Source organism: Bactrocera tryoni, chromosome 4 (genome assembly GCF_016617805.1).
Source record: "Bactrocera tryoni isolate S06 chromosome 4, CSIRO_BtryS06_freeze2, whole genome shotgun sequence".
NCBI classification, from domain to species: Eukaryota; Metazoa; Arthropoda; class Insecta; order Diptera; family Tephritidae; genus Bactrocera; species Bactrocera tryoni.
The window spans coordinates 3,087,633-3,115,531 of record NC_052502.1 but is presented as its reverse complement, the minus strand read 5'-3'; the positions used below and the strand labels follow the sequence as shown (position 1 = coordinate 3,115,531).

Here is a 27,899-nt window from a genome sequence, read left to right as displayed (position 1 = left end):
GGGTGTTAAATTTAAAACTTTTTTGTTTCTTCTCGAGTACATAAAATGTTTGTATCTTATGTTGAACAAAAAATTGCTACAAATTTGATCCGGGTTTTAAATAAATAAATTTCATAAAAACTTATTTGTTTTTATTTTGTTTATTAAATCGTTTACATCTCTGAAATAATTCACTTTTATGACATTAACGTTAAAACCACTTGCTCCCTAAATTTTTTTCAAAAATATGTGATATACTTGAAAAACAAACAGGTAGTACTACAAGTTATGGGCTCAAATTTTCATGGAATTATTTTTTAAACATAAAAAACAAAATTTGGATGTGTCGGCGAAGAAATAAAAAAGAACTTTAAATGAAACGTCCCAATGTACATACATATGTATATGCATATATACCTGGATATACATATGTATGTATGTATGTATGTATGTATAGATACGACTTACTCAACTAAGCCGCACCCAAAGCTTACTTCTAATTAATGTTTTAACGCGAATATGAACTTGCAATATAGACGCATAATGTACGCACAATGTTTCGCGGTAAACAGTATTTAAACATACATATGACAATTTCGTATTAAGCAGTATAGTTTTTAATAACATAGAATTTATTATATACATATTTTGAGTGTATGTACATATGTATGTGTAGAATTTAAGTGAAATAAACTTTTTTTTACAAATTCAGAATTTTGTTCGATGAGTTGCGTATATTTTGAAAGCGAGAGGCTAACTGAAAGGCTTGATCTGAATTTGGCGCCACGCTGCAACACCCAGTCTCAATGATGAACTTACAGATGCCATATATACGAAAAAATTTCGTTTTCTTTACACTCAAATAATAATTGTGCAATGAGAACACTAGAGCAATACCAGCATAAATTTTCTTATTCTTTTGCTTCAATGTTTTTCTCTGTCAATGTTATTATATACGAGCTCAATCAGATACCCACTCTCGCAAATGGAAGCATACGTGTGGTTGTATACAATAATGATAGAGCACAAGATCACGCCCTGAAAGTACCGCTTTACTGGACAACCAGCTGTTCGCAACGTGACGTCATAAGCGAAAGTAAGGTAAGACAAAAGTTAACTCTGGCAAAAGGAATTAGCTAGGTTAAATTAACCTTTCCGAGTTCAAACAAAACGGGCGTCAGCATTAATAACATAGAAATTACTGAAGATAACGGAGTTTTTAAAGTGTCTGACGAAGTTAACGAACAGATCGAAAAAGATTTTAACAACCGAGTTAAGAGTTTTCCAAACCAGTTGAACACAACAACAGTTTAATAAAAAGGTAAAACAATAATGATACAAATCAGGTGATAGATCTCATCATTATGTGCACGATGATGTTCAAGAACTATGTAGTTTGCCTTTTATATTTCGGAGAATATTTTGAAAAACAATAAAGCGATTTTCAATTATAATATTAATTTTGTTCTCTAATCCCGAATTATAAAAAACAACCCGCGCATAACAAATAAAAATAAAATTAATAAGTCTCTGAGACATTTTGGTTAACTTTTTAAGCAAAATATTAGGCAGCTCTCCTCTTTTTATGCTTCGCCAAGCAACACTGACAACAAAGCGTTCATTGTTGCATACCTTTTGTTTTCTACGCTTCGTTGTTTCAGTATGACGGAGAGGGAAGTTTTATGTGAATGAGCCTTTAAGTTCATTTTATACTTTCGCATTTTGCAGGTATCAAATCCAAGGAAATACTTACAAGTGTTGGCAAAATATTACCACAATCTCCTACCTTTATATTGTCCCCGATAAAAAAACGTAAAATAATATTAATTTTAATAAAAATAAAATATATTGGTATTTTAAATAAACAAATTTATTTTTATTTTTTTTTTCTTTTTGCTATTTGGTAACAAGAACACTTAACTTATGATAGCATAATAAATTCCAGTCATTTGCTTTGGTAACGGACAAATTTGCAGAATATCCTATTGTTTTCCAATTCTCAATAATCGTCTTACTTAAATTAATTATTTTGAAACTGTAAAGAAGAAAAGAAAAATTAAGTGTATGCCGTACAAATATGTATGTATATATGTACATATAACATATATGTATATTAAAAAATAATTAAATTTATTAATCACAAAATGCCAATGTCGATATGTTAAGCCCTTAAATCCTATGTTTTCTACGTCAGAACTCAACGTCCGGTTAGCGCTTAACGCGTTGTTGATTTGCACTTTTAAAACATCTAAAACCTCATATACTCCATCATTGTGAAAAGTTCTATTCTGTTAGTACTTGATTAAATAATTATAAGTTAATAAAGCAAAATTGTGAGAACATTCAAGGATATTTAGAAATAGATAACTGATATTTCATACTCTTAAACTATTCTCTCTCTACTAAAAATAAGAAATGTGATAAATTTGATTACGTATTTAAAGAATGAAATTGAAATATAATGCCAGAAACGCTTCAATTTCAGTAGCCACATTTTCTGATTTGGAAAACAAAGTGTTGTATTCATAGATCTATTTGAGAAACTTGTTGACGTTGGCGCTTTCTTTGTTAAAAAATTTTATAAAACTGTCTCTATCACAAAATTTATTGATGTATATACCAACAATAAAAAACAGCTGTTATAGTTTTCGTATTAAAAAAAAAGGGCACGATGATGTGGAAATTATAATAAACTATTAGTAAGATTTTTGTAGCAGTGCATTCTGCCATTACGTATGAGAAATGTTTGATCCGTTTCCACGACAGTCGGGTCTACGTAACCGGAATGGACCCGGATTTATATCCAGCCAAGGACTGTCAACACGGCAGCATTTCTGCAAATTAATTCAGGAATGTTTTCTACCGCTATTAACTCTGCTTTCGGTTTAACTCAGTTGCCGCATCAATCTACAAGTATGCCAAATCTCATATGGAAAGAACATGTGAACACTGAAGCTACTTGACATTTGTCGCTCAAAAGAACATATCGAGAAAGGCTTAAATGCAATATATCAGGATAACGAGACGTGTTGAATTCCTATGGAGTCTTTGTCTGTCCATGAAAGTGATAACTTGAGAAAACATTCAGATAACTTGATGAATCTTAATGTACATACACTCAGTCCTTTTTTTACGCGATTTTCGGTTCTGCCACTAATCGCGTAAAAAAAATCGCGTAAAAATGGTTAGTTTTCCAATATTAACTGACGAATTGGATCCGAATATAAAAAATATCGCGTATAACAAAATATACGCGCAAAAAAATATTCAAAAGCAATACAATAAGTTTCAAATTTCAGACTTATGATTTATTCATTCATAACAAAATAAAAAATACAAAACCAAAACCATATATAAAAGAGAAGAAAGTAGAAAATAGGTAGATTTATTGAAAAAAACCGTTGAATGCTGTTTAATCACTGTCATTATCCGTAGTTTAAATTATTTTTAGCCGCTTATTTTGATGGCCGGCACTGATATCACTAGAATTTGTATCAGAATCAATAGTAAGAACTATGGAATGATGTTCTGGTTGACGTAGCGTCTCCGACTGAGTTTGCACCATAAACTCAGTTAATTTTGTTTGAATGCTTCTTTTTAGACCCAATAAATTCCGATGTAGTTCTTTATATCTTAACATGCATACACTCAATTCTTTTTGAAAAATTCGTGCACGTTCTGCTGCAAGTTTAAGACCAAGCAAAAAACGAAAAAAAGCAATCGCGTTAAAGTGAGAAATTCGCGTAAAAAAAGGAATTTGCGCTGCAAAAATAACCGCGTTAAAGTGAAATAGCGTAAAAAGAGGTCGCGTAAAAAAAGGACTGAGTGTATTCCTTTGACAAATTTTCTTAGGAGGAAATCGGATTTTATCCCCGCCCACTTCCCATATAACGGTTTTGTTAAAAACTACTAAAAGTGAGATAATTATAAATAAATGCGGTAGAGGCAAGAAATTTTACACCCGAGATGAGAGACGTGACACTGCCTCAATAAAACTATGCGCAAATAGTGCCGTTGAGATTCGCTACTTTATGGCAAAAATTATTCAAATCGAACCAATGTTATTAAAACACCAGATACCGAATATGTGGACTCCAGTTCGTAATGCGAACTCATTATCAAATACATATATCGGGCAATCTGTAAGATTTATTATCGAAATGCGGAGAGACACTTTTTCTGATAATATTATGCATGCATGTCAGAAATTGATTGAATCGAATCAGTTATTCCTTAGCCCCATATATTATACTTAATATAAAGATTTTGGAACTTCTTTCTGACTTATCTCAATAAAATTGTTAAGCTGATAACGGCGCATTTTTTGTCTAAAATGTCTAAAATCAGCGTTAACCCATTTGGGGGTGTTTCCTCGTGGGGTCTGAATTTACCAACTGTTGTGACAAAGATACCTTCTTTGCCGACCCTGGTGTTAGTCGCCAAGCACGATTTTGACATAGTAAGGGGGGCAGCTCTCATAGGTGCGCTCCAAGCGCTCATAGAAGACATTTTTGGTCACATCGTCCTCTTCCGTCGGGGCGTGGGCGCAAATCAGCGATATGTTGAAGAACTTCACTTTGATGCGGATTGTGGCTAGACGTTCATCCACCGGAGTGAATCGCATTTCTTGGATACTTGGCCAAAGACCGAAAGTCGTGAGCTGCTTGAATCGTTTCTGGCCACTCCCAAGTGAATGGCGATCAGAGAACTTTCCTCACTTGCGTGAACTTTGACATGATTCCAATTTCTTGTTGACTTTACTCCTTATAAATTGTCCAACATGTAAGATATCTTAGCAAAATTAATGAAGGTATAATATTTGATATACTCTAGTGTAATGCCAAAAATATGTGAAGTTGGTCCACGAATTACTCAAACTCCTATATACTACATAGTATAATGATTTTCTAGCAAACCTTATGCCGAATATACTGGTCAGTGTATAAATATATGTATATTTATAAAATTGCTTAAAAATACATTCTAGAGTATACCTGAGTAATGTCAAAAGTTTGATTGTAATCCATCCCGATTTCGTCGAACATATACAGATTAAATTCTTTCGCGACACTTTTTAAATGAAGATTTGACTTAGCCATTCCTTATTTATTAATTGATTAATGATGACTGCCGTAGATAATTTTGTTAAACTATTACATGACTTTAAGGAGAATAATTAGTGATTAGCTAAAACAAAATCCTTTATTTTGTGTGCAGCGTCTGAAAAACGACAGACGCGGTCGACAAATAACATATGAATGACTTCAAAAATAGCTTTATGATACAAGTCCGTAAAAAACTTTGTAATCCACTGGGAAGGTAAACCAACAAACTGAAAAAATGCGTACAGAATATATCTAACTTACATATACCACTCGTGAATTCAAACTTTACAAAAGAACATTAAGAGTTCGACAGACATTTTACAATTTGTTGTCTATTACCTGTATATGAACGATTTGGTTCCTGAGCAAGCCAAAATAAACATCCCTAACTATATTTACAAACGCGAATTGCAGATAAAATTGTTTTGTTAAATTTTTGCCTTTGAAATTTGGTTGTAGTACATATATTTGAACTTGCATTTTGGAGAAGGCATTTAAAATTTCGATATTCAAAGTTTTCAACATCATTATGACATCATTATACGTACATAGATGCTATACATGAATAGTATAAATAATTACTGCTTCGTGACCTTAACCCTCACAAATGCAAACAAACATTCTCACACACTCTGAATGGAATGAACCTAAACAGCGAGAGTGCAACTTTTTATCTCTCAATTTCTCTTTCAATATAAGTAGAATGGATTTTACTTTAGGACACTAATAAATTGTTTCGCGTTCAGCAATCGGCCCTCAATCTTATTTACCTGATTTCACCAGGTGCCTACTCTGCTCATGTTTCAATGCTATTTAAACTTGCAATGACATTTATAGTTCACAGTACTCACCGAAACAATTGTTTTATGATCGTCATTTTGGTTTTATTATTTTACTAAGTCATATTTAATTGAAATTATCTATTACTGCGATAAAATTATTAGTTGCAAACTAGTATTATTTGAACGATAATACCATATACAGTCATGTCTTCGAACATTAATTATTTTGTGAATAAAATATATTCATCGGATTTCAATTTCGATTTATATTATATTATTTGTACCTTCAAATGACCACGTCTGGTTTTATTCACGTTTAAAGAACAACTAATACTTCTAGTTAACAAGTTCAAAGCAGTAATCAAAATTCAGTATAAATATGTACATACATTTGAATATGGCTTACACACCTCACAGAGTATCTATGTTACACGAATGAAATTTTTAACACACTTACAAACAAATATAAGCATGTTAAAGAACAAACGAGCACGCAGCCCGACTCAACTTGAACTCAATGTATTTATTTAAAACTGGTCGTGAAGCTGCGCTTGCTACTAGGTCTTTCGTTCGTCATTTCATTTGGTTATACCCTCTCAATCACTGTTGCGGACATGGTGTCTTTCGCACTAGATTTTGTGATTTTTTAGCAACAAAAGGCGTCAAATTTTTATGTTTATGGACTGGTGTGGTTCCAGCCTTCAACAATTTTAATGTACATATCTTCTAAACCATTCAAGCGATAACACCAAAATTTGCTGAGAACAAATCTGATCCCATGCACCCTGTGAAAATAAGATTCTGATTATAACCATATAACGATTTTGTTAAAAACAAGTTTTTTTTAATGTGACGTTTAATCAATACAATTAAGCCTCCACGACTTCCTTTGGAGGAATGAATGAATACGATTAACTCAATTTACGAGTACTTATTCCATTAAATCAAGTCGTATGCCGCAAATAACACCTTCAATATTGACTTCTAAAGCCTGAAGAGAGTCTGGTTTATTTCTGAAGACCGATTACTTCAAATAACACCACAAGAAGTGTTCTACTGGTGTTAAATCACAACTTCTTGGAATCCATTCAATGTCACAAATTTTTTGTAATAAACGAATCTCCAAACTATTCATCCAATAATTCGGTTGTTGCATATGCAGTGTGACGCGTAGCCCTGTCTTGTTGGAACCAGATTTTGTCAAGATCAACTTTTTTCAAGTGCGGCTATAAAAAGTTGGTTATCATCGATCTATACCACTATCCATTGACGGTAACCGTGTCACCAACTTCATTTTGAAAGAAGTACGGACCGATGATTTCACCAGATCAAAAACCACAGCAAACTGTCAACTTGGATGAATTATTCTTTACCGCACCACTAATATATGGTAAAAGTAACTATTTTTCTTAAAAAATTATTTCAAGTTGTTTCAAGGCACAATTATCAAGTTCACGACGTTTACGGTGGTCCAATGGCTTCAGTTCTTGAGTGAGAACAATTTTATATGACTGCAAGCCAGAATCTCTTCTCAATATTCACAAGGTTGTGGTTTGAGACAGCCTCAATTCTTCAGAATGTCTTGGATTATACAAATTGCGTTCTTCAGTAACACTTGCCTGAACGGCAGAAATATTTTCTTCGCCGGTTCTTTGTCTTATTGGAATAATGAATTCTTTCGCAACATTTTTATAATAAAAATGTGCCAACACCTGGAGTAGATCAAAGTAAATAATAATTAAAAAAAAAATTAAATAATTAGTAGATTGAACCCATCAGACATGAAAGATCAATAAACAAACATTCAGGGGATAATAATTTACAATCGATCTGAGGTCAGCAAAAGAAAGGGAAGGATGTGAATAAAGGGTTAGACTTCTTTGTGAATAGTTCGAGCTTTTCGGCTATTATTTTTATAAATAAATTTTTTCTTTAAACTTAGTGAAAATTTACGTTGTTATTTCCCAAAGAAACTGCATTTTGATACTCTTGCAAGCAGTTGCCACAGAGTATTATAGTTTTGTTCACCTAACGGTTGTACGTATCACCTAAAACTAAGAAAGATAGTTATAGGGTTATGTATATATAAATGATCATGATGACGAGAAAAGTTGAAATCCTGTTGACTGTCCGTCCGTCCGTCCGTGCAAGCTGTAACTTGAGTAAAAATTGAGATATCTCGATGAAACTTGGTCCACAGGTTCCTTAGTACAAACAAATTTCGAGTTCGTAAATGGGCGTAATCGGACTACTGCCACGCCCACAAATCTCCATTAACCGAAAACATATAAAGTGCCATAACTAAGCACTACATTAATACTTGTATATGTATATCTCTGTAATTTGATACAGAGGATCCCAGCAGCAAGGGGCACCTGCAGGAATTTTTTTTTTTTTAAGTGGGCGTGGCTCCGACCTCTAACAACGGGATAACACTTTGCACGAATAATGTCTTTAGTGTGCCACTTATGACCAAAAATTGTTTAAATCCAATACAAACTGTTCAAGTCCATAGGTACTGAATATTTAGACCCCGAACTTAGCCCTTCCGTACTTGTTTATTTAAAATATTTATTATTTCTCCTTATATTGAAGTAATATCGAAAAAATCCTAATTTTCACTCAAAAAATCTCAAGTCAAAATATCAAATACTTTTTAAAGGTCTCAGCGAGTATATACTCCAATAAGTATTTCTTTATTTTTTTTAATTATTTTCATTTATACAGGAAACAACTTCAGTATGAATGGCATTTAAATCAACAATGGCTAGATCTGCAGCCGTATGTGTGCAATCATCTGCTTCAGAGAACACTGCAGGAACACGATGTTTAGCACCTTTGATAGTATTTATAGATCGACGCGAGTTTTTAATGTACAATGTAACTTTAATTGATAGTTTAGCGTAACAGGAATTCTTTAAAACACTGTTTTTGTAGTTTTTGCATTTTTGATAGAGTTTTAAAACGTCATAACCGTCCAATACTATCTGCTGAGTTGCAGCGTTAACATCATTCATAATTCCCGCTGATGTTTTAACCGCAATAGCGCCGCAAACATTAATTTCATCATGTAAACTGTCCACAACGATCTGAACCTCAGGATCCTTAACTTCTACACACTTTGGACTCTCTTCGCGGCGATCCTCAATATTCTGTACGACCGCGTCAACTTGGTTTGTGGGTTCTACAACGATTATTTTATATTGCGATTCCAAAGCGTTGGCAGTTTTAATAGTAATATCTTGAGCTTCTTTTATAAAATCATCTACAATTCCTTCATAGTTAACATTTGGAAATGCAACTTTGTTAGCACCAATCTAAAAATGAAATTTATATATTTCACATTCTAAATTTCAAGAAATGTTAAACAATTACCACATTCGCAAGGCAAATAAGTAATATTACTGTGAGGACTTTCATTATTTCAGTTAATGTTAGCTGACGAAGAATTAACGACTGTTTCATTTTAAATTTTACGTGGCTATTTTATAAGTCGAAGTTACCGATTGTTTAGATTGTAGAAAATTTACGATTACCATCATAAATCATATAGTCATTCAGACATATGTATACCTTTTACAGCGGCATCGTTTCGCTACAAATTATTTCTAATGTTATTGAAATTTTATTATTTATTTATAACTTGTAAATATTTTTATGTACTAATTTATTTCATAATTCGAATATCCAACTGAACATACAACTTTGAAAACCAGTTTGATCAAAATTGGATCTATAGATTTTGTTATATACATACACATTTGCGGACCAATTACATTTTCTTGCTAAGATACAGCTTATTTACTAATATGTGACCTATTATATATACACACCATTTTTAATTAGCAAATCATTTTCAACAGTGTATTTGCCCCACTGTTCGATGTGGATAAGAATTAATTCGCTAATTTTAGATTAACCAATATAAAACAATTAATGATGGATTAGCTATTATAAAGTATGTTAATCTTTTCCTTTTCCAGACTATTCCCAAAACCTTATAGTACATAAATACATACTTACATATGTACGTATGTACAGTATTGATTGATTATGGAATTGCTATTTTAAAGTAACTTAATCTTTTTCCAGACTATTGTCAAAACTTTTTATTACATATGTATATATTTACATGCATACAGGTACATTCAAATAATTTTTATCCATACGTACATACATATGTTAACAATGTTATTTTACCAATATGTTACCAAACGCTCTATGTAAAGAATATATGCATATATGCTTTTAGTTTAGCACACATATGTACATGGGTACAATTAACTATGAATAACCTCGAACAACTTAGTTGCCATTCTACACATTCTAATTGTAACTAAATAACCAGTTCAATTTTTAGGTTATAAAAATGCTCAAAAATAATAGTAAATTAAGTGCTTACATTATTACTTAATACCTACGCTGACCCAACTATAAATGTATACACATCTGATCTAATGTATTTATTTAATTTATATACTTTTAAACTATATAGTATATTAAGAATATTGTCAAATGAATTTGCATCTTCACACACTAAATCATTCTCGCGCCTCCTGGGACAAAAAGTTCTGTTGAGGATAAAGATCTTACACACATTTCACATTTCTAGGGGAATGCAGTATTTTGAAAAATACTATTATTATTTTATTTGTGGTACTAAGAAACATGTGTAGCGTTTTACAACTTGCAGCTTATGAAAAAATGTCAGAGGTGCTGTTTGTGATAAGTTCTGTGTTGATATATTTTTTAATACTTAAGTTATATTTTGAAAACGGAAAGTCGACTATCGTTAAATCACATTATCATTTGAACAATTACCTTGCATTTGCGTCAAAAAGAACATATATGTGGATGTCCCTCAAAACCTCATATTTAATTCAATCATGACAGTCGCCCCTATATAACGAATATCAGAATTTTTGAACATCCTGCTGACTTATTCTATATTATTGGTTTTACACCTTAAAGTATTTCCCTGGCTTTGATTCATGCAAGTTGCAAGAGTATAAAATGTTCGATTGCACCCGAACTTAGATCTCACTTACTTGTTTGAAACTATTTTTCTATGTATTTCTATTAATTGGCTTAAAAGTAGTTCATATATAAATAGTGCAACAAAGTAGTTATATATAGTTTATGTATGAATTCATTTGAAATAGTTTATTTACTATTTTTTCTACTTTCTACTCCAAAAATGCTCAACTATAACCACTAGCAGTAATGCCACGAAAAAGTTCAAATTGAGTTGTTTTCGATCAAAAAAATTTTGAAAATTCAATTGAAATCTAAACCGTAAAGGGTCATAGGTTTATCAATTGTCATTCATAAATAAATAATCAATTCCTACTATGTTGATGTTGTAATTATCCGACGGGCAGGAGTGTAAAATATTTGAAAATATGTAAGATTACCAAGTCTACTATATTACAGTTGCGAGCGTTGAAATAGTAGTGCCTATTGGCAAAGAGAGATCATTATTATAGTTATATCCTCTGAAGTGTTACGGTCCTGTTATACACAACAATAAGTGTGAAACACTTACCGTTACTTTTTTGTAGTCAATTATTTTGGGATATCTGTTTTTATAAGTGAGCAATAGAATAGTAGTAAACGGTGAGCTGATTGCAAAGAGATTATTTTTACTAAAAAATATCTTATTTTATCAAACAAAAAGTAAGTTTTCTGGACTTTTATTTATTAGTCAATGTAAAAAGCAAAACAAATATGACTTTGCACCTTTTAGTGGGTCACGGGAAGCATTGTAGTGAAGAAAAACGAGAATGGATTCAATATGTCATAAAGAACGGTAAAACCTACAAGCAGTGAAAAGACTTGTAGAGTGTTCAGCCACAATGATTCGCAATGCTATTATTTATAAAGCAAAGACAAAAAAATGGCCACAAGGCGGATTCTTTCTGAGAATTTTATACGAATAGTTGTGAGATGTGCTAAGACTCGACCTAGAACGTCAGCTGTGGAGATTCGGAACGAATAGAACCTGTCCTGCGGTGTTCATACAGTGAGAAGACTTCTACGTGAACATAATTTTGTATGTTCGCAATCCTCGAAAAGTACCGTTATTAAAAAAAAAAAATATGTAGCACGTCATGTTAAATTCGCCAAAGGACACCTGAATTGGCCGATTGAGAAATGGTGCAAGATCTTGTGGACCGACGCACATAGGAGCGTCCTCAAAAACCGGACAAAATTGAAAATTACAAACTTCAGCGATGATACTCAAAATTGATTTTTTTTGGTACCTACCTAACCGTTCTACAATGAACCGATTAAATGAATGACCTTCAGGCCGATATATTGCCACACAAGTAGTCGGAACCTAGACTTCGTTCAGAACGCACGTGCTTACTCTCGAAACTCTCCATTGTTCTCGAAATTGCAACTGGTTTTTTTATTGCGTGAACGGAATTCTTGAAAATATTTTTTATGGATTCAGGACGACATGGTATGTATTTAATATTAATGATATAAAAATTAATTTAGTTAATGTATTATTATGTTTTTTTTTTCGGGAAAACAATGAGTCATTAAAAAAATTAAATTTTTTGTTATAGTGTCGGGCGAGGTCGAGCTATGAATTATTTTTCCTAGTAAACTACAGGGTTTCTACTTAACATATAAGCTTAAACATTTTCCCCATTTTTCCCCCCCAAAACAATGAGTCATTAAAAAAATTAAATTTTTTGTTATAGTGTCGGGCGAGGTCGAGCTATGAATTATTTTTCCTAGTAAACTACAGGGTTTCTACTTAACATATAAGCTTAAACATTTTCCCCATTTTTCCCCCCCTTTAAAAAAAGCGCGTTGAAAAAAGTTGGTCAGTTGCATAAAATGAGTACTGCTTTATTTATTTATTTTTTAGTTAAATACTGAAATCCTGCTTAATTATTCTATACGGGTGGTATATAGATAGTATAAGGGGGCTCTATCGGAGCTGGTGTGAAAATTGGACAATGGGTGTGGCACCGCCCACTTTCTATATTCATTTTCCTGTGTCACTCTGTGAAAATGAGAAAAATCGGACTACAACCACGCCTAATTCCCATATAACACAATTTAAAATTCCATTTTATTCTTTCACTTTCCAGTACACAAATAAAGAATTAATTAATTTAACGGAATAAAATTTTGCGGTAAAAATTCCCTTAAAGTAAGCTACCTTTTGACCAATAATTGTCTAAATCCAACCAAAACTGTTCAAGCCCCTAGGTACCGAATATGTGAACCCGATACCAATAGTTGACTTTTGACCGAAAATATGTGTGAGATATGAAATTGAAATTCACACAGAATCCTTTTCTGACAATAGTATTTCATTGTGTCAAAAATGGGTTGAATCGGGTCAATACTTTTTTATAGATTTTATCTATTTTTGCTCATCCCACATACTACTAATATGCCACATATTCAAAAAAATGTTCCCTCGGTTTCATTTAGGTATCTTAAATACAATCAGCAATCATATGGAGCAAGGTCAAGTGGATGTCAGAAAATCTGGTCGGCACTACCGCCTTCTCAAATATATTCAATATAAAATGTTCGGTTGCACCCGAACTTAGTCCTTCCTTACTTATTTTATTTTAATATATGTATTTAATCATGAATTTTTATTCATTTTCATTCATAAAATCACTTTAAAAAATTGTGTCCGGTTTTTGAGACAAAATGCTCCTATGTGCGACGTGTCATAAGTTGGTCTATGCGGCAGTAAATGGTCCCGTCAGTATGTAATTCGCCCCCCTAATACAGAGTACGACCCCAGATCCAGCACAAAAACTTTGAAGCATGACGGTTCGAGTATCATGATTTGGGGCAGTTTTTCTTACAGAGGTGTAGGTCCAATTCACAAGATTACTGGCATAATGGACCGATACACATATGTGGATATAATGTAGAACATTATGATACCATTTTCCGAAGAGGACATGTCGCTGAAATGGATATTTCAGCAGGATAATGACCCGAAGCTATCCATTAGGGTGCCAAAGCAATGGTTTCGGGCCGATGGAATTGAGGCCATGGATTGGCCAGCTCAATCCCCTGGCCCCAATTCTATTAAAAACCGTTGGTCAGATGTCAAGAAAGCCGTGTGAAATGATAAACTCATAAACAACAATGAGTTGTGGACCATAGTGGAGCAATCATGGCAGAGCATACCACTGAAAAGATGCCAGAGTATCGTAGGTTCTAGGAAGAAGCGTTGTATTGCTCTTATCAAAAATCATGGCCATGCTACCAAGTACTAAGATCTCGTATAGTATTTAAAAAAAAATTTCTTCTTTACTACTATTTTACTGCTCCCAACAATTTTCATACATAAACATATCTTTGTAAATAAACATATCTTGCACATATTCAAATCAAAATATTTTTAGGAATAAACATAGCCTGGAAAATATGTTCCACTTTTGCATTTCAATGGATGTTAAAATTGTTTGGTATTTTACATAACTCACAGATATGTAAAACTTGTAATGGGGTTTCGTCCATAGCTGAGGTATGCTCAGCCGCTCCAGGGTCAGCCTTGGGACCCACGAACACTTAGCAAAAAAGAGACGAGTTTTATCCTCGTAAAGTTATATCCACACCCCCACCCCTTATGCGTACAGCCAGACCAGCGTGATGTATACAGTGGTGATGAAAACGAACGAGATTGGCAAGCCAGGCGTTGACGCTTGTTGAAGCTGGCACGGTGATGAAAACGAACGGAATTGGTAAGCCAGGCGTTGACGCTTGTTGCGACTGGCACGGTGATGAAAATGAACGGAATCCTCTGTGTAGGAGAGATTTTATTAATAGCCAACCCTCTTCGTTGGCCTCCAGCTATCAATTGTCTTGCACTGTCCTTACATTACATGTCGCCTGTTAGTCGCGTTAGTTTTAATAACGGTGCCGTAAGCAGCGGTACTGACGCCACGTGTTCTCGACGCGGCTACGGCAGTGCCATCGCGAGCTTTGGCATCACCCAGCGGTGATGCCTTTGCTGCGCAAGGCACGCGAATTCCCTCAACTACCGGGCAGGGCCATCGCGAGCACTGCCATCACCCGGCGGTGATGCCTTTTCTGCGCGAGGCTGCTCAGCGCAGCTTTCGTCACCGTAGCGAGGTAAGTATGCGTATGGTGCGTTAGGACGTATGGTGGAAAGCTCTAGCAGCTTTCAACATCGTAGTGAGGTAAGTTGTGTGCGTATGGTGCGGGTACATGATGTAAGTCTCTAGCAGCGTTCAATATCATAGTGAGGTAAGTTGACGTAAATTATTCTAAGGTGGTAAAAGCCACGTTACAAACTCTAACACCCACTACTATTTCACTGCTCGCAGCTGTACATACAAAATATCCCAAGATTGCTTAAATATTTGCGATTTTATTATAATAATTTTAATGTCTCATATTTTAAAATCCTAGGGAGCTTATAATAGAGATAATGAGAATACACCAGTTAAAAAAATTTTTGTTTACGGTTTTTGAATCAAAAAAAATCTTACATATTTACAAAGCTAGCATTGAAAATATTTTTATAGTTGAACATCAGCTTCAATATTTAATGAATTATGTATTTACATATATAATATGGATATATCAAATTTCATATTAAAAATACATAATACAGTTACTAAATTAAGACAGTACTTGCGGTATTAAGTATTACAATACATATAGGTAAAAACACGTGTAATTTATGTTGGAAAAATATTTTCTAAACTATGAAGAAGTTTTTGTATGCAATAAACTGAAGTTGATGTTTGCATACAATGTCCACTACTTAAAAATGCTTCAAATTGAGATTTAATTAGAACTCGAAGTTGTAAGAGCATTTTAGCGTCTTTGGTAGGTAATTCAAATTTTATCCAATGATCTAAAGACATTATAGCGCTTTGGTTATTAGCTGCTGTAGGTTCTGATAATGAAAGTGCTTTTACGCTTTTATTCAGTAATTCGTTTATTTTTGCATCTGAACTATCTTCTTTTAACTCTAAAAGCGGTTCTTCGTTATCTGAAACTTCAGAGTTGTCTGATATATCTTCATCCAGTAAACAATCTTTGCCACAGTGAAGAATAATAACTACTGGTGAAACTATGGTGTTCATGTTTATGGAACAAGTTTTCCCAACACGTGTTTTTTCATAGAATACCACCCAATCATATGGTAACTCATCAATGAATTCTTTAAAATTCTTCATGCCAGGTGGGTTCAATGCGGATGTCCGTTGTAGAAGCAATCGTTTCTCGGCCCCTGATATTAGAGTTTTATGTTCACGATCAATTACTGCCACATTAGGATAGAAGCCGGCAACCAAACAGCAACGAACAATATTCCAGTCATCATTGAATAGAGATGCTTCTTGGCCAACATGAAATTTTTGTGATGACAGGTCAGCTATTTGACGCCGTGTTGCGCAAAATGTTTCCATTGCAGAGTGTGACAGAAAGTATTTGCTACAGAACTCACGAACACGTTTTTTATTGTTACGAACCGAGCAATAAGATTTATATAACAACAATATACCCAGCTGATCACTAAAAGTCTTTCCTGCAAAAGATTTACGCTGAAATGAAGCATGACCTTGGGCTGCACGGTCTGTAGGTAAGATGAAAGGATCTTTTACAGAGTGATAAGCGACAATTGTCAATATAGAATCAAAACATTTTAAAAAAATTCCGTACATCAAGCACTTGCCAAGCTGAACATCTAGGGGAATTTCAACCAGATGTCTGCCTAACTCCGTAACGTTTTCATCGCCATCAAAAACTTCTAGTATTTGCAGTTTTTTAATAGCATTCTGTACACTTACGTTTGAAGGAGGGTTTAAAGAACGAGCTAAATATGATTGTACATCGCTTTGACGATCTAGCGTCTTTGCGTACAAGCAAATTTCGGTCAAGGGAATCCGCATAAATTCGGGAACGCTAAACTTTGGCATATACTCATATGTTGCCGTAGAAAATAATCGATAACAAACACCATTCTGAGTCCGACCAGCACGTCCAGACCGTTGATTTGCGTCTGCTTTTGATATCCATACTGACTGAAGTTGAGACGATTCCGTTATTGAATCATGCGTTTTCATTTTAACTTTTCCCGAATCAATAATGTAGGCCAAATCTGGTATTGTTATTGATGTCTGCCCAATATTTGTAGACAGTATTATTTTTCGAACTGAATGTCTTTGCAGGGCTTCGATCTGATCGTTTGAATCCATCTGACCATGAAGAATACATATCCGAAATGTATTAACTGGAAGTGTACTTTGAATAAGATCTCTTTGTTGCACTATATCATTGTATCCTGGCAGAAATACCATGATAGCACCAGGGTGGGGACTACGATAAAGACCTTCTATTAGTGATAAAATCAGATCATGATCAACTTCATTCTCATCATTAAATTGCTTCTGATAGGCATATAAAATACGTTGCTTTTCGTGCAATTCCTCGGTTAATATCATTTGTTCTTTCTGGACGATATCCAGACTTTGCAATATTTTCATACAAATTTTATCCGAATGCATGTTCGCGTAATCGAGAGCAGTTAAGCCTTCGACATTAACTAGATGGACATTAGCTTTATGATGCAGAAATAGTTTCAAATATTTTGGCAAATTACATTTACTAGCTGCCATAAGTGCGGTTGTTCCTATAACATATTTAAAAATTATTATAGTTAAAAATAATTATATGAATTATTTTCTTACCTGTTCGAGAATGCACCGTATCTACTGGCATACCTTCACTTTCAACAAAATACTGAATTTGATCAAACAAAGCGAATAGTTCCTCTTCGCATTGGTAGTTTTCAGCAAAGCACTGATCAATAAGTGCATCTAAACTGAGTTGTAAATGTGTATCATTTATATTTGATTGCATCCCATTTGATTTGCTCTCATCTTTGTAAGTGTTCGTATATATTTCCCTACACTTTGTTGTACCGATTTCGTTCATTGAGCGTAAATACTTGTCCATTAAAGCGGTTCGATAGCCCGTCCGATAAAGAATGTCTTCAAGGTGGAAAATTTTTACATTATAACCCTGACCGGGTACATTTACCACTGGGCAATTTTCGAAGTATTTTGACAATAAATTTATATCCATTGTAGCTGACATTAGAATAACTTTGAAATCTTTATTTTTCCGTAGTTGGTCCTTAATGGTTATAAGTATAAAATCCGTGTACTTATCTCGTTCGTGAATTTCGTCAATTACTAAATGAGATATTTTTCGAAAGAAATCATTCGCGTCAGTCATTATGGATCGTAGTAGACAACCACTTGTTGTGTAGATTAAATTTGTATTTTTCTGAACGCGACCTTAAAATTGATATTATGGCATTATAAAAGCGAAATCTTTTTTGACACTTATCCCTTACATACTTTCCAAACGTATTTGATAACCAACAGTATCTCCAATTTGTTCACCCCTTTCTTCTGCCACTCTATTGGCGACAGAAACCGCTGCTACTCGTCTCGGTTGTGTAACCACTACTCTACATGGACGACTTCTACGCGTACTATCGTTTAAAATATATTGTGGCACTTGGGTGGTTTTCCCCGAACCAGTTTCTCCACTAATAATGAAAATCTGAAATCTTGTACATAATTAAAAAAAACTTAGTTTCCATTAATTTGATTTACTCACGTGACTTTCTTTCAAAATTTTATTTATTTCATCTTGATAAAAGTAAATTGGAAGTTCTCTTTTGTCTCGATAAAGCTCGGTAGATATGCGCTTTGGATGGGGTGGCACAAGACGTGGTCCCAATCCTCCTAATAGAGCCTCGCTACGCAGTCGGTTCTTGTTTTGTAGACGTTGCCGACGTTCAAGTGCGCTTCTCTCAGTTGAAGGGGTGTCATATAAATGTAATTTTTCCAATACCGATCGACTAGCAGACGACAATTCAATTTTACGTAAACACCCTGAAGATTTTAGACGTTTACGGTGTGTAATATGTAATACGCGGTTATTTTTCGAGCCATAACTTCGCGACAATAGTCCAAGGCGAGCAATATATTTATGAGCATATTTCCTTTGGGCATTGGATAACCCTGGAATAATCAACTCAACATCTGTACCGGCTATAAACTCTGATATGCGCTGTTGCAATTGTAACCGGTCGCCTTCAGGTAAATTTACTTCATTGTGTACGTTTTTTCCTTTATTACGGGATCTTGTCGTCATCATTTGTTTTGCAATGTTTTCATCTTCAGTCATTTTCACTTATTGATACTCTGAATTTTTCAACTTTTGAAAGCCTTTATAAAACTTTATTCGGATCCTTTATATCAAATACATCAGCAAAATTTTCATCACCTCTTTACATCTGTTCTTGAATTAGTAAACTACCAATAATGAAATTTCACCACAACTGTAAGAGTGTTCACACAAAGAACATTTAGTATCTCAAGATGAGTGTCTACATGTGTTGGGATTTTAAAATTTAATGGGTAATGTTTTGGATTTTGATGTGCCAACAAATTCAAATGTTGGCAATATAGGCCCTTAAGTTATTTCAATGAACACAAACGTAGAACTAAATGAATTGTTCCCATTCAATTCGTATGAGTATGAAATAGTATATTTGACAGCAAACAGCAAGTTGCACTATATTATTAAAAATCATGCAAAATTTTCAAAATTTTTAATCGATTTCCATGACGACGGAATGTTTCCATACGTAATGGACTCAATAAGGACAGAATTCTGCCTCTACAATAACAACAACGACGGTGTCTTGAATTTTTTTAGTGATTATCTAGTTGCTTGCAGCCTACGACAATTCAAATTAATTTTGAAAAGTAGTTTGTGTGATCAACTTGATAGCAATTTCCTGATGCGTAAGTCCGCGATTACATGAAGCAACTTTTGTTGGTAATTCTCGTTCGATTCTCTTTTGCTGTCGCCCATTACCTTCACACGAGCAACTTGTGTTGCGCAACTCTGTTCGAGTTTTTTTCTCATTCCCTTTCACTTTACTTTAACCCATTGTCGTTTTTTTTTCCTTATAGGTATTTGGGCCACTCTATCACATATATTAATCAGCTCTGTCAATTAAGAAATACATTTTAATTATTAAAACAAACATATATCACCCTTTTTACTATCGTCTGAATCAATTTGTATGGCTTCCTCCATACATTTCACAATATCTTTAATTAATTAGATTTTTTCGTCATACTCCATTTTCTAAAATATTTATATTATATTATGTATATTTGTATACATATTTGCAAATTACTTACCAAAAGATGAAATTAAATTTTGTAAATATATTCAAAATATTAATTTCAAAAAAAGATACGCAAATGCAACTATGTACTACGAAAGAAAGAACACGAATGCTGAAAAACGTCGCAGCGAACTGTTACGAATAAGAACACAAAGCAAGTTGCTGAATACTGGAAACTCGGCGCGATTCCCCTCTCCCTGTCGCCCCTCGCCTATGAACCAAGAGTTGCCGCAACAAAAGTTGCCTCGTGTAATAAGGCTCTAACTGCAGCGTAAGTTTCAGGGTTCTCAAAGTTTGTTTCTAGATATTTGAAAAGTCGATAACTAGCTTATCTGTATTCGATTGATTAATCTCATATCTTAAAACATGTTTCATACAACTTTTTTATTTTAAAGTAATTGCCTAAAATAATAAAGTTATTGTCAAAATGAGCACTCAGCGTGGTAATGCAACAAGGACACGATCTCAAAAGCATAAAAATCGAACAGTTTTCAAAAACGACCTGCACGACAAAACAAATCTACAAAAGAAAATAAATTCTTTGCACGTCTCCGAGGTTTGTCAACATTGCAAGGATGTCATAGAATGGAAAATTAAGTATAAGAAGTATAAACCTCTTACTCAACCAAAAAAGTGTACTCGTTGTGAGCAGAAGAATATTATCAAAGCGTACCATGTGCTTTGTCGACACTGTGCTCTAGAAACACATGTATGCGCTAAATGTCTGAAGAGTGAAGAGCAAGTTGTCATAGAACCACCACAGCCAACAATGGAAGAACAAGTCAAATTGAAAGTGGAAATGGAACGACTTATAAAATCTTTACCAGAACGAAAACGAAGGGCTTTCATTCGGTACATGGATAAGGGTAAAAAGCAAGAAGATTTAGAGGAGACGGTTTCTGGTGAAGGAATTGAAAGTGACACGCAGCTTAGGAAACAATCAGATGATAAAATAAATTTACCGCATACTAGAGAAGAATTAATTCAAAAGATTGAGTTTCTCAAGTTAAATAATGAAGACGAATATATAATTTCCGATGCGGACCTCGAAAGCGACAATGAAAGTCCCATTTAGTTCAAAATTGAATTCTTTTTTTGAACCTGAATTGAAAAAATATTTTGAGTGACTTATGTTATATACACAGAGCCTAAATATGTTTAAAATATTTAATATTACTATGTATTACGCAATTAGATAATTATTAATAAATATATATTTTTAACACAGTTCAATTCTGGCTTACACTTTGTAAAATTATTAGCTCTATAACTATTTTAGAGAGCAGTTTAAATGATAAATTCCATGGTAAAAAAATCTTTCCGCTGCTGACGCTCTATTGATTTAACCGATATTTGGCTTGAAAAACAGCTACTTACCACATATAACCATATGCCAATCTATCTATCTATGTACCAAATGTTAAACGGCGTCGATAATAAGACATTACATTTTTTCCGCATCCTACGAATTCGAGGTTAAAATGAGGATGTACGGATAGAGAAGGTTCTCCAGATTTAGGAAAAAATAGATATTACAGTGCACGAAATAATTATATAGGACAACCGTTTCTCGCAAACTTTTAGAACACAAACTGTTTTTTCAAGATATACTGGATATTTTAGAATTCACGTAACACGTTATCCAGAAGCTGTGTATATTTTTCTGCAAACTGAAGTCTCACAAACTTGTGCCTTTGCAAAAGTCTAAGTTTAGCACTTCTCTTTTCATATCGAATGGTGTTATCTGCTTTCAGGATTTGTTAAACACGTCGAATAGTGACTGGAAAAGACAATTGACACCGAATTTGCAAGGGGCTTAGATCTTATGAACCGCCACACACTTGATTTGTCGAACTTCTTCTTTTATTAAAGATGGTCGGCCTGTTCGAGGTGTTTTACCATAGTTTTTGGGGATCTTTTAGAAAGTTCTCAATCGTATTTTTATTTCTTTTCATTCTCGTTGCAATTTTTCATATGGACATTCCAGTTTCAGAGTATGACAGTATTTGGAACTGCTCCTCAATAATGAGTTCAGTACCGCGTGGCATTTCTATATAATAATTAATTTAAGACAGGCATTTCATTTATTTATGAGAATACTTTTTTAATATAAAAAATAAACAAGCAGTCCCATATACTTACATACATATTTCGCTGTAGCTAATCCGAAATTTATCAAAAATTGCACACCAAGATTATTTACATGTAATTTTTAGACTAACTGTTCATACCGCTACGTAAAGCCACTACAAAGGTATCCAGCAATAAAAATTAATATAGCGGTAAAATAAACATATTATTGCATTGAAAATATTAGATATTATTTGAGATATTATTTAAAATGCGTGTTTGTTTGATTTTTTATCTACTAACTCTTCACTAATTCGGTTCTACACATTTGTTTTGTAAAGAATAGATCAAATCGGGCAAATACGTCTCCTAGCCCCCATATATTGAATATAAAAATTTTCAAACATCCGATAAACTTTATATAATCTTTTAGAAACTTTGCCTGTATCTTTTCTGGTACTAGTATTTCGTGATGCCGAAAATTTATAAAAGTAGGTCAATACTAATATTATATACTACGTAAGACATCTTAGCGAAATTAAGTGAACATATTATATTGAAAATTATATAGTTTAATGCAGAAAAAAGTACTGCTATGGACACATGGCATAGCACAAATGGCACATTCTTTACATCTTTTTTCTTGTGTGACAGTATCATAAATGTTTTTACTAAATAACAAGTGTTTGGGTATTTTTAAAATGTTCACTCCTTGTCATCAATAACAATACAAAATGCAGTTGCAATTCATTGCCAAAAAAATAATCATCGAAATGCGAAAGCTTTGGTGTAATGAGCTGGACACATAAATGGCACAACCTACAAATGTTTTTATTGTTAATATTTTTTGCTGTAACCAAGTTTGCAAGTTGCGTACCAAGTTTTTTAACGGCAGACCAGAGATCGTCCATATATTTATAATTAACCTTTGCAATTCCAGTTTTGACTTCATTCCATAGGTTTTCAATTGGATTTAAGTCAGGGCTTTGCGCTGGCCAATCCAAAATATCTATCCTCTCCGCAGAAAACCAATTTTTAACTAGCTTCGACGCGTGTTTGAGATCGTTGTACCACATAATTTTTTAAAATGTGCAAGTACTGAAACTTGTCCATTTTTCCATTGATTCTTACGAACGGACCTACACCATGCCGCCACCATGCTTTATCGTCTTCTGAGTGTACTTAGAATTATATTCTTGGGACTTAGGACGATGTACAAATATTCTGTCATCTGGTCCTATCCTGTTAACCTTTGTTTCGTCACTCCACAATACATTTTTCTAAAATTTTAAGCCTTTCTCTTGTTGAGCTTTGGCGAAGATCAATCGTTTTGAAATATTTTTTTTTGAAAGGAGTGGTTCCTTCCTCGATATGCGTCCGAACAATTTTACCTGATTCATAAGTCTAGAGGATACTTATAAGCCTAATGATTGGTTGATATCAGCCGCTACCTGCCGTGATAATTTAAATGGATAATTTTTGGCGATTCTTACTATAGCAGTGTCTGTATGCGCATTCGTTTTACGTGGTCTTGGCTTCCGAATTTCTATTGTAGTATGCTTTCCGGATTCCATTTTATATTATTTCTTTCACTGAAATACTTTTAATTATTTATTTTTTAACAACACAAAAATGATGTTCTTCCATTAAAATCTGCGCGAGTACTACTTCTGCGAAGTAATCTGTGCCATTTATGTGTCCACTCAACATCAGCATTGACTACGATAATTGAAGACGGTAAACAAAAAGCAAATCGTAACGGAATATTTGGGCAGTACAGTACAACTCTAGTACAGTAGCACCAAATTGAATGCACAATTTTACATTTTACACAACTTTAACTGAAACAATTTTAGCATTTATGTATATGAAATGAAACTTTCTGCCAGACAATCCATCGGCCCGCGCCGCTATATTGTTCTTCACATGAGTAATTGCTATTTTCAAACGTTCTATTGTCTGTTCCATCGTCATCGATTAAGGAACGAGTTATGTTTTCACTGCCATTCAACAGGCTGGAGAAGTTTTCTCTTCATAATTTTAATATGCTCTAGGCATCAGTCACTAGATCATGAAACTTTCTGTTAGTCGCCGCATCTTTTTGAACATTACCCCTGTCGGCCAGCTTGTCAAGCTCTTCGTACACGTTCATCGGCCTATCTCTTGTTTTGTCTACAAATTCGTCCCGCTTCCCATCTATCTATCCCATCCCGCACGTGTTGTAGTCGATTTTAACAATGCGAGGTCGGCAGTCTGTTTTCTCTCCACTGCGACACGGCACTCCTCATCATAAAAGCTGCTCTTTTGCCTTTCCGAAAACCAATGGCTTCGTTTGCAGGTGTAGTTAAGAAGCTTGAATTACCGTCCCACAATTTCCTATAGCGAGTTGCGGAAGAATATTCTCAGAGAGCAGACTGCAAGTCGAGCAGAAAATCTTTCGGCTGTCTGTTGTGAATGCTGCTCCTCGACGTCGAACTTTGTTTGTTGACATGCGTTTTTTGCTGCGTAGACACGGGTGCGTACCTTCGCTGCAACAAGATAGCGGTCCGAGTCAATGATAGAGCCGAGACGTGTCTTCCGTCTATCACAGCATGATCGATCTAGTTGGTGGCTCAAGCTAAGCGCTCATAGAAAATATCTTTGGTCACATCGTCCTTCTCTTCCGTCGGGGCGTCTTTATTTGGTCACTGTAGTATAATATATATTCATTATGTCAATTTAACTAAGATACTAACATATTGACCGCTATGTACAGCCGACCGGAAGTTTGAAGACCTTATATTCAGTATATGGGAGATGGTGGTAGTATTGCTCCGAGTTTATCTATTTTTGGGAATACTACATATAATTAACAGAAAACGATGTTATCTTAGTTTCAATAAGGTGCTTCACTTACTATCATCACTATACTGCAAGTATAAGGAGTAAAGTCAACCTGATGTTGGAAAATCCTGATATTAATTAAATGAGCCTAGTACAAGTTTTCACCTGATTTTATCTATTTTGTGCACAAAGAAGGTACTTTTAGTAGTGTTTAACAAAACCGCTTCCGATTTCACCTATTTTCATACTTTTAACAGATTTTCCCATGAGGTACTTCTCATTACCGCGATCCATTGTACGAGTACTTGTAACTTCATTTTCGGCTTGGTTATAGCAGACTTTATATCGAATATATCAATGTAAAGTAACTTTTAAAATAAATTTGTGTGGAAATATGTTGTGAATAATACCAAAAGTCCACATCTTCTTCGAGCCGCTATCTACCCGATCTGAACTTACCCAGATAGCATTGAGTTGATTGTATGGTGATTTACGTATCATTATTGATTGTTCTTGGTGATTGTTTTTTGATAAATTTGCCGTTTACAATAACAAAATGTACAAGTATCAAAAAACGCTCAACAAGTTTATTAAATATGAATTGTGTTGTTTCGTGATCCCGTTATGAGTATACAGTTAACAACATCAAAATATTTCTTTTTGTGACAAAATAATGCATGCATTTCTCACTCCCATATAGTTCATCTCCAAAGCAACAGCTCTCTAGTGCGTGAAATAAATAAAATATAACATAATTTTAAAGTAATTAATTAAAATAGCTTAATAATTCATTATTTTTGAATTTGCCAATTAAAGTAATAAAAATTAATTATTTTATAATGTCAGCCACTCAAATAAAAAGAAAAGCTAGAAAGGAAGCTAAAAAAATTATAAATTCAAAGTTGTTGCATAGTGATTCAAGTGTTGAAGTTCAATTTCAAGACCAAGGTGTTGCAATGGTAAATAATATTTATATTGTCAACGAAGCGAGAGGGAAAGTAGATTTGAGGATTTCTTGGACAGTGATAGTGATAGTGTTACAAGTGATGAAAATGATGTAACCTATGATCTGCGTTCAGAGCTTAGCAAATGGGCGTCAGACTTCGGAATAAGTTTTGTGGCATTTAATGCTTTAATGTGTGTGCTAAACAAATGCAACATAAAAGTTCCCAAAGATGCCAGGACAGTTTTACAAACACCGGCTGAAGTGGTCAAGCGAAATGTGGGAGATGGGATTTATGTACATTATGGTCTAAAGAATGCGTTGACAGACTTCTTAGTATTAAATGATTTCCGTCTTCCAAATATAATGCTTGATTTCGGCATTGATGGTCTGCAACTTAGTTGCGAGAACAAATGAATCGTTCCGAATGCACTTGCAACCAGAACATCATAAGCAGTCGTCCAAATCAAGATTGGAAAATTTAAATATAGACATTATTCATCAATGTTGTTTGGATTATATGCATGTAGCTTGCTTGGGGGTTATGAGAACGCTTTTGAACGCATGGGTTAAGAAAAGAGGTGAACATTACTCATTGCCTTTGTATAAAGCAGAAGTACTTTCAACAGAGATAGTTTTCAATAAAAAAAATATACCAAAGGAATTTAATAGGAAACCACGTAGTTTTTGCATTGTATACCGGACCTTATTTGTTAAAAAATATATTATCACCAGAAAGATATGAGCACTTTTTTAAAATTTTCTTTAGCTTTAAGAATTTTACTTCATAAAGACGAATCAAAACAAAACAATCCATGTGCAGAAAATTTACTAAAATCTTTAGTAAGTGACATTCCGTCTATGTATGATATCTCATTTATTACATGCAACTTTCATTCATTGTTGCATTTACATGATGATGCCAAAAGGTATGGGTCCTTAGATGGAATTAGCGCTTTCAAATTTGAGAATCACCTCCAAAAAGTGAAGCGGAAGGTAAAGAAAGGGGAACAAGTTGCTTCTCAAATTTACAAAAGGCAGGTAGAAAGTAGTTTTCACTTAAAAAGACTCGATGAAAATCAAAGTGTCGTATTTGGTAAAGTAGTTAACGGGTAAATATCAAATGTTCAGGTTGTAATAGGGTTTCGTCCATAGCTGAGGTATGCTCAGCCGCTCCAGGGTCAGCCTTGGGACCCACGAACCCTTAGCAAAAAAGAGACGAGTTTTATCCTCGTAAAGTTATATCCACACCCCCACTCCTTATGCGGACAGCCAGACCAGCGTGATGAAAACGAGCGAGATTGATGGGCCAGGCGATGCCGCTTGTTGCGACTGGCACGGTGATGAAAATGAACGGGATCGATGAGTCAGGCGGTGACGCTTGAACCTGGCACGATGATGAAAATAAACGGAATTTATGAGCCAGGCGTTGACGCTTGTTGCGACTGGCACGGTGATGAAAATGAACGGGATCGATGAGCCAGGCGTTGACGCTTGTTGCGACTGGCACGGTGATGTATACGACGGGCTCCTCTGTGTAGGAGAGATTTTATTAGTCGCCAACCGTCTTCGTTGGCCTCCAGCTATCAACTCCTATTTACCTGCGCGATACTGGGCGACCGTCCGGTTCGGCGAGCTGGAGCAAAAGAGGTCGCATTTGGTGTAAAGTGCTTGCTTTTATAGCAGCATCGCGCAGCTTTCGTCGCCGTAGCGAGGTAAGTTGTATGCGTATGGTGCCCTAGTACGTATGGTGGAAAGCTCTAGCAGCTTTCATCATCGTAGTGAGGTAAGTTGTGTGCGTAGTCAATGCGGTGAAGTTTAGTACGTATGGTGGTATGGTGAGGGTACATGATGTACTGTGGAGCGAAGTTGACGTAAATTATTGTAAGGTGGTAAAAGCCACGTTACAAGGTAAATGGGTACTTCTTTTCTTTGGAGCAACCAAATAATTTCTG

General features: G+C 34.5%; 3 protein-coding genes and 1 long non-coding RNA gene across 4 annotated transcripts; 1 reads left to right on the top strand and 3 right to left on the bottom strand.

The window, feature by feature from the left end:
* Positions 1–1,831: 1,831 nt before the first annotated feature.
* On the bottom strand, positions 1,832–6,250 carry LOC120776026. The gene is made up of 2 exons (XR_005705376.1): positions 5,936–6,250; positions 1,832–2,014 (listed from the first exon to the last, which is right to left on the bottom strand). It is a non-coding gene; the product is annotated as an uncharacterized LOC120776026 (long non-coding RNA).
* Positions 6,251–8,524: 2,274 nt separating this feature from the next.
* On the bottom strand, positions 8,525–9,310 carry LOC120775210. Its single transcript, XM_040105274.1, has 2 exons — positions 9,242–9,310; positions 8,525–9,183 (listed from the first exon to the last, which is right to left on the bottom strand). Exons 1-2 carry the CDS (start codon positions 9,284–9,286, stop codon positions 8,572–8,574), a joined length of 657 nt encoding a protein of 218 aa, XP_039961208.1. The 5' UTR covers positions 9,287–9,310; the 3' UTR covers positions 8,525–8,571.
* A 6,091-nt stretch (positions 9,311–15,401) lies between these two features.
* Positions 15,402–19,417, bottom strand: LOC120774137 (3'-5' RNA helicase YTHDC2). Its single transcript, XM_040103523.1, has 4 exons — positions 18,521–19,417; positions 18,256–18,463; positions 17,581–18,192; positions 15,402–17,522 (listed from the first exon to the last, which is right to left on the bottom strand). The coding sequence occupies exons 1-4, from the start codon at positions 19,091–19,093 to the stop codon at positions 15,565–15,567; spliced, it is 3,351 nt and encodes a 1,116-aa protein (XP_039959457.1). The 5' UTR covers positions 19,094–19,417; the 3' UTR covers positions 15,402–15,564.
* A 1,034-nt stretch (positions 19,418–20,451) lies between these two features.
* On the top strand, positions 20,452–21,274 carry LOC120774138 (uncharacterized protein C9orf85 homolog). Its single transcript, XM_040103524.1, has one exon. It carries the CDS (start codon positions 20,536–20,538, stop codon positions 21,181–21,183), a length of 648 nt encoding a protein of 215 aa, XP_039959458.1. The 5' UTR covers positions 20,452–20,535; the 3' UTR covers positions 21,184–21,274.
* Positions 21,275–27,899: the final 6,625 nt, after the last annotated feature.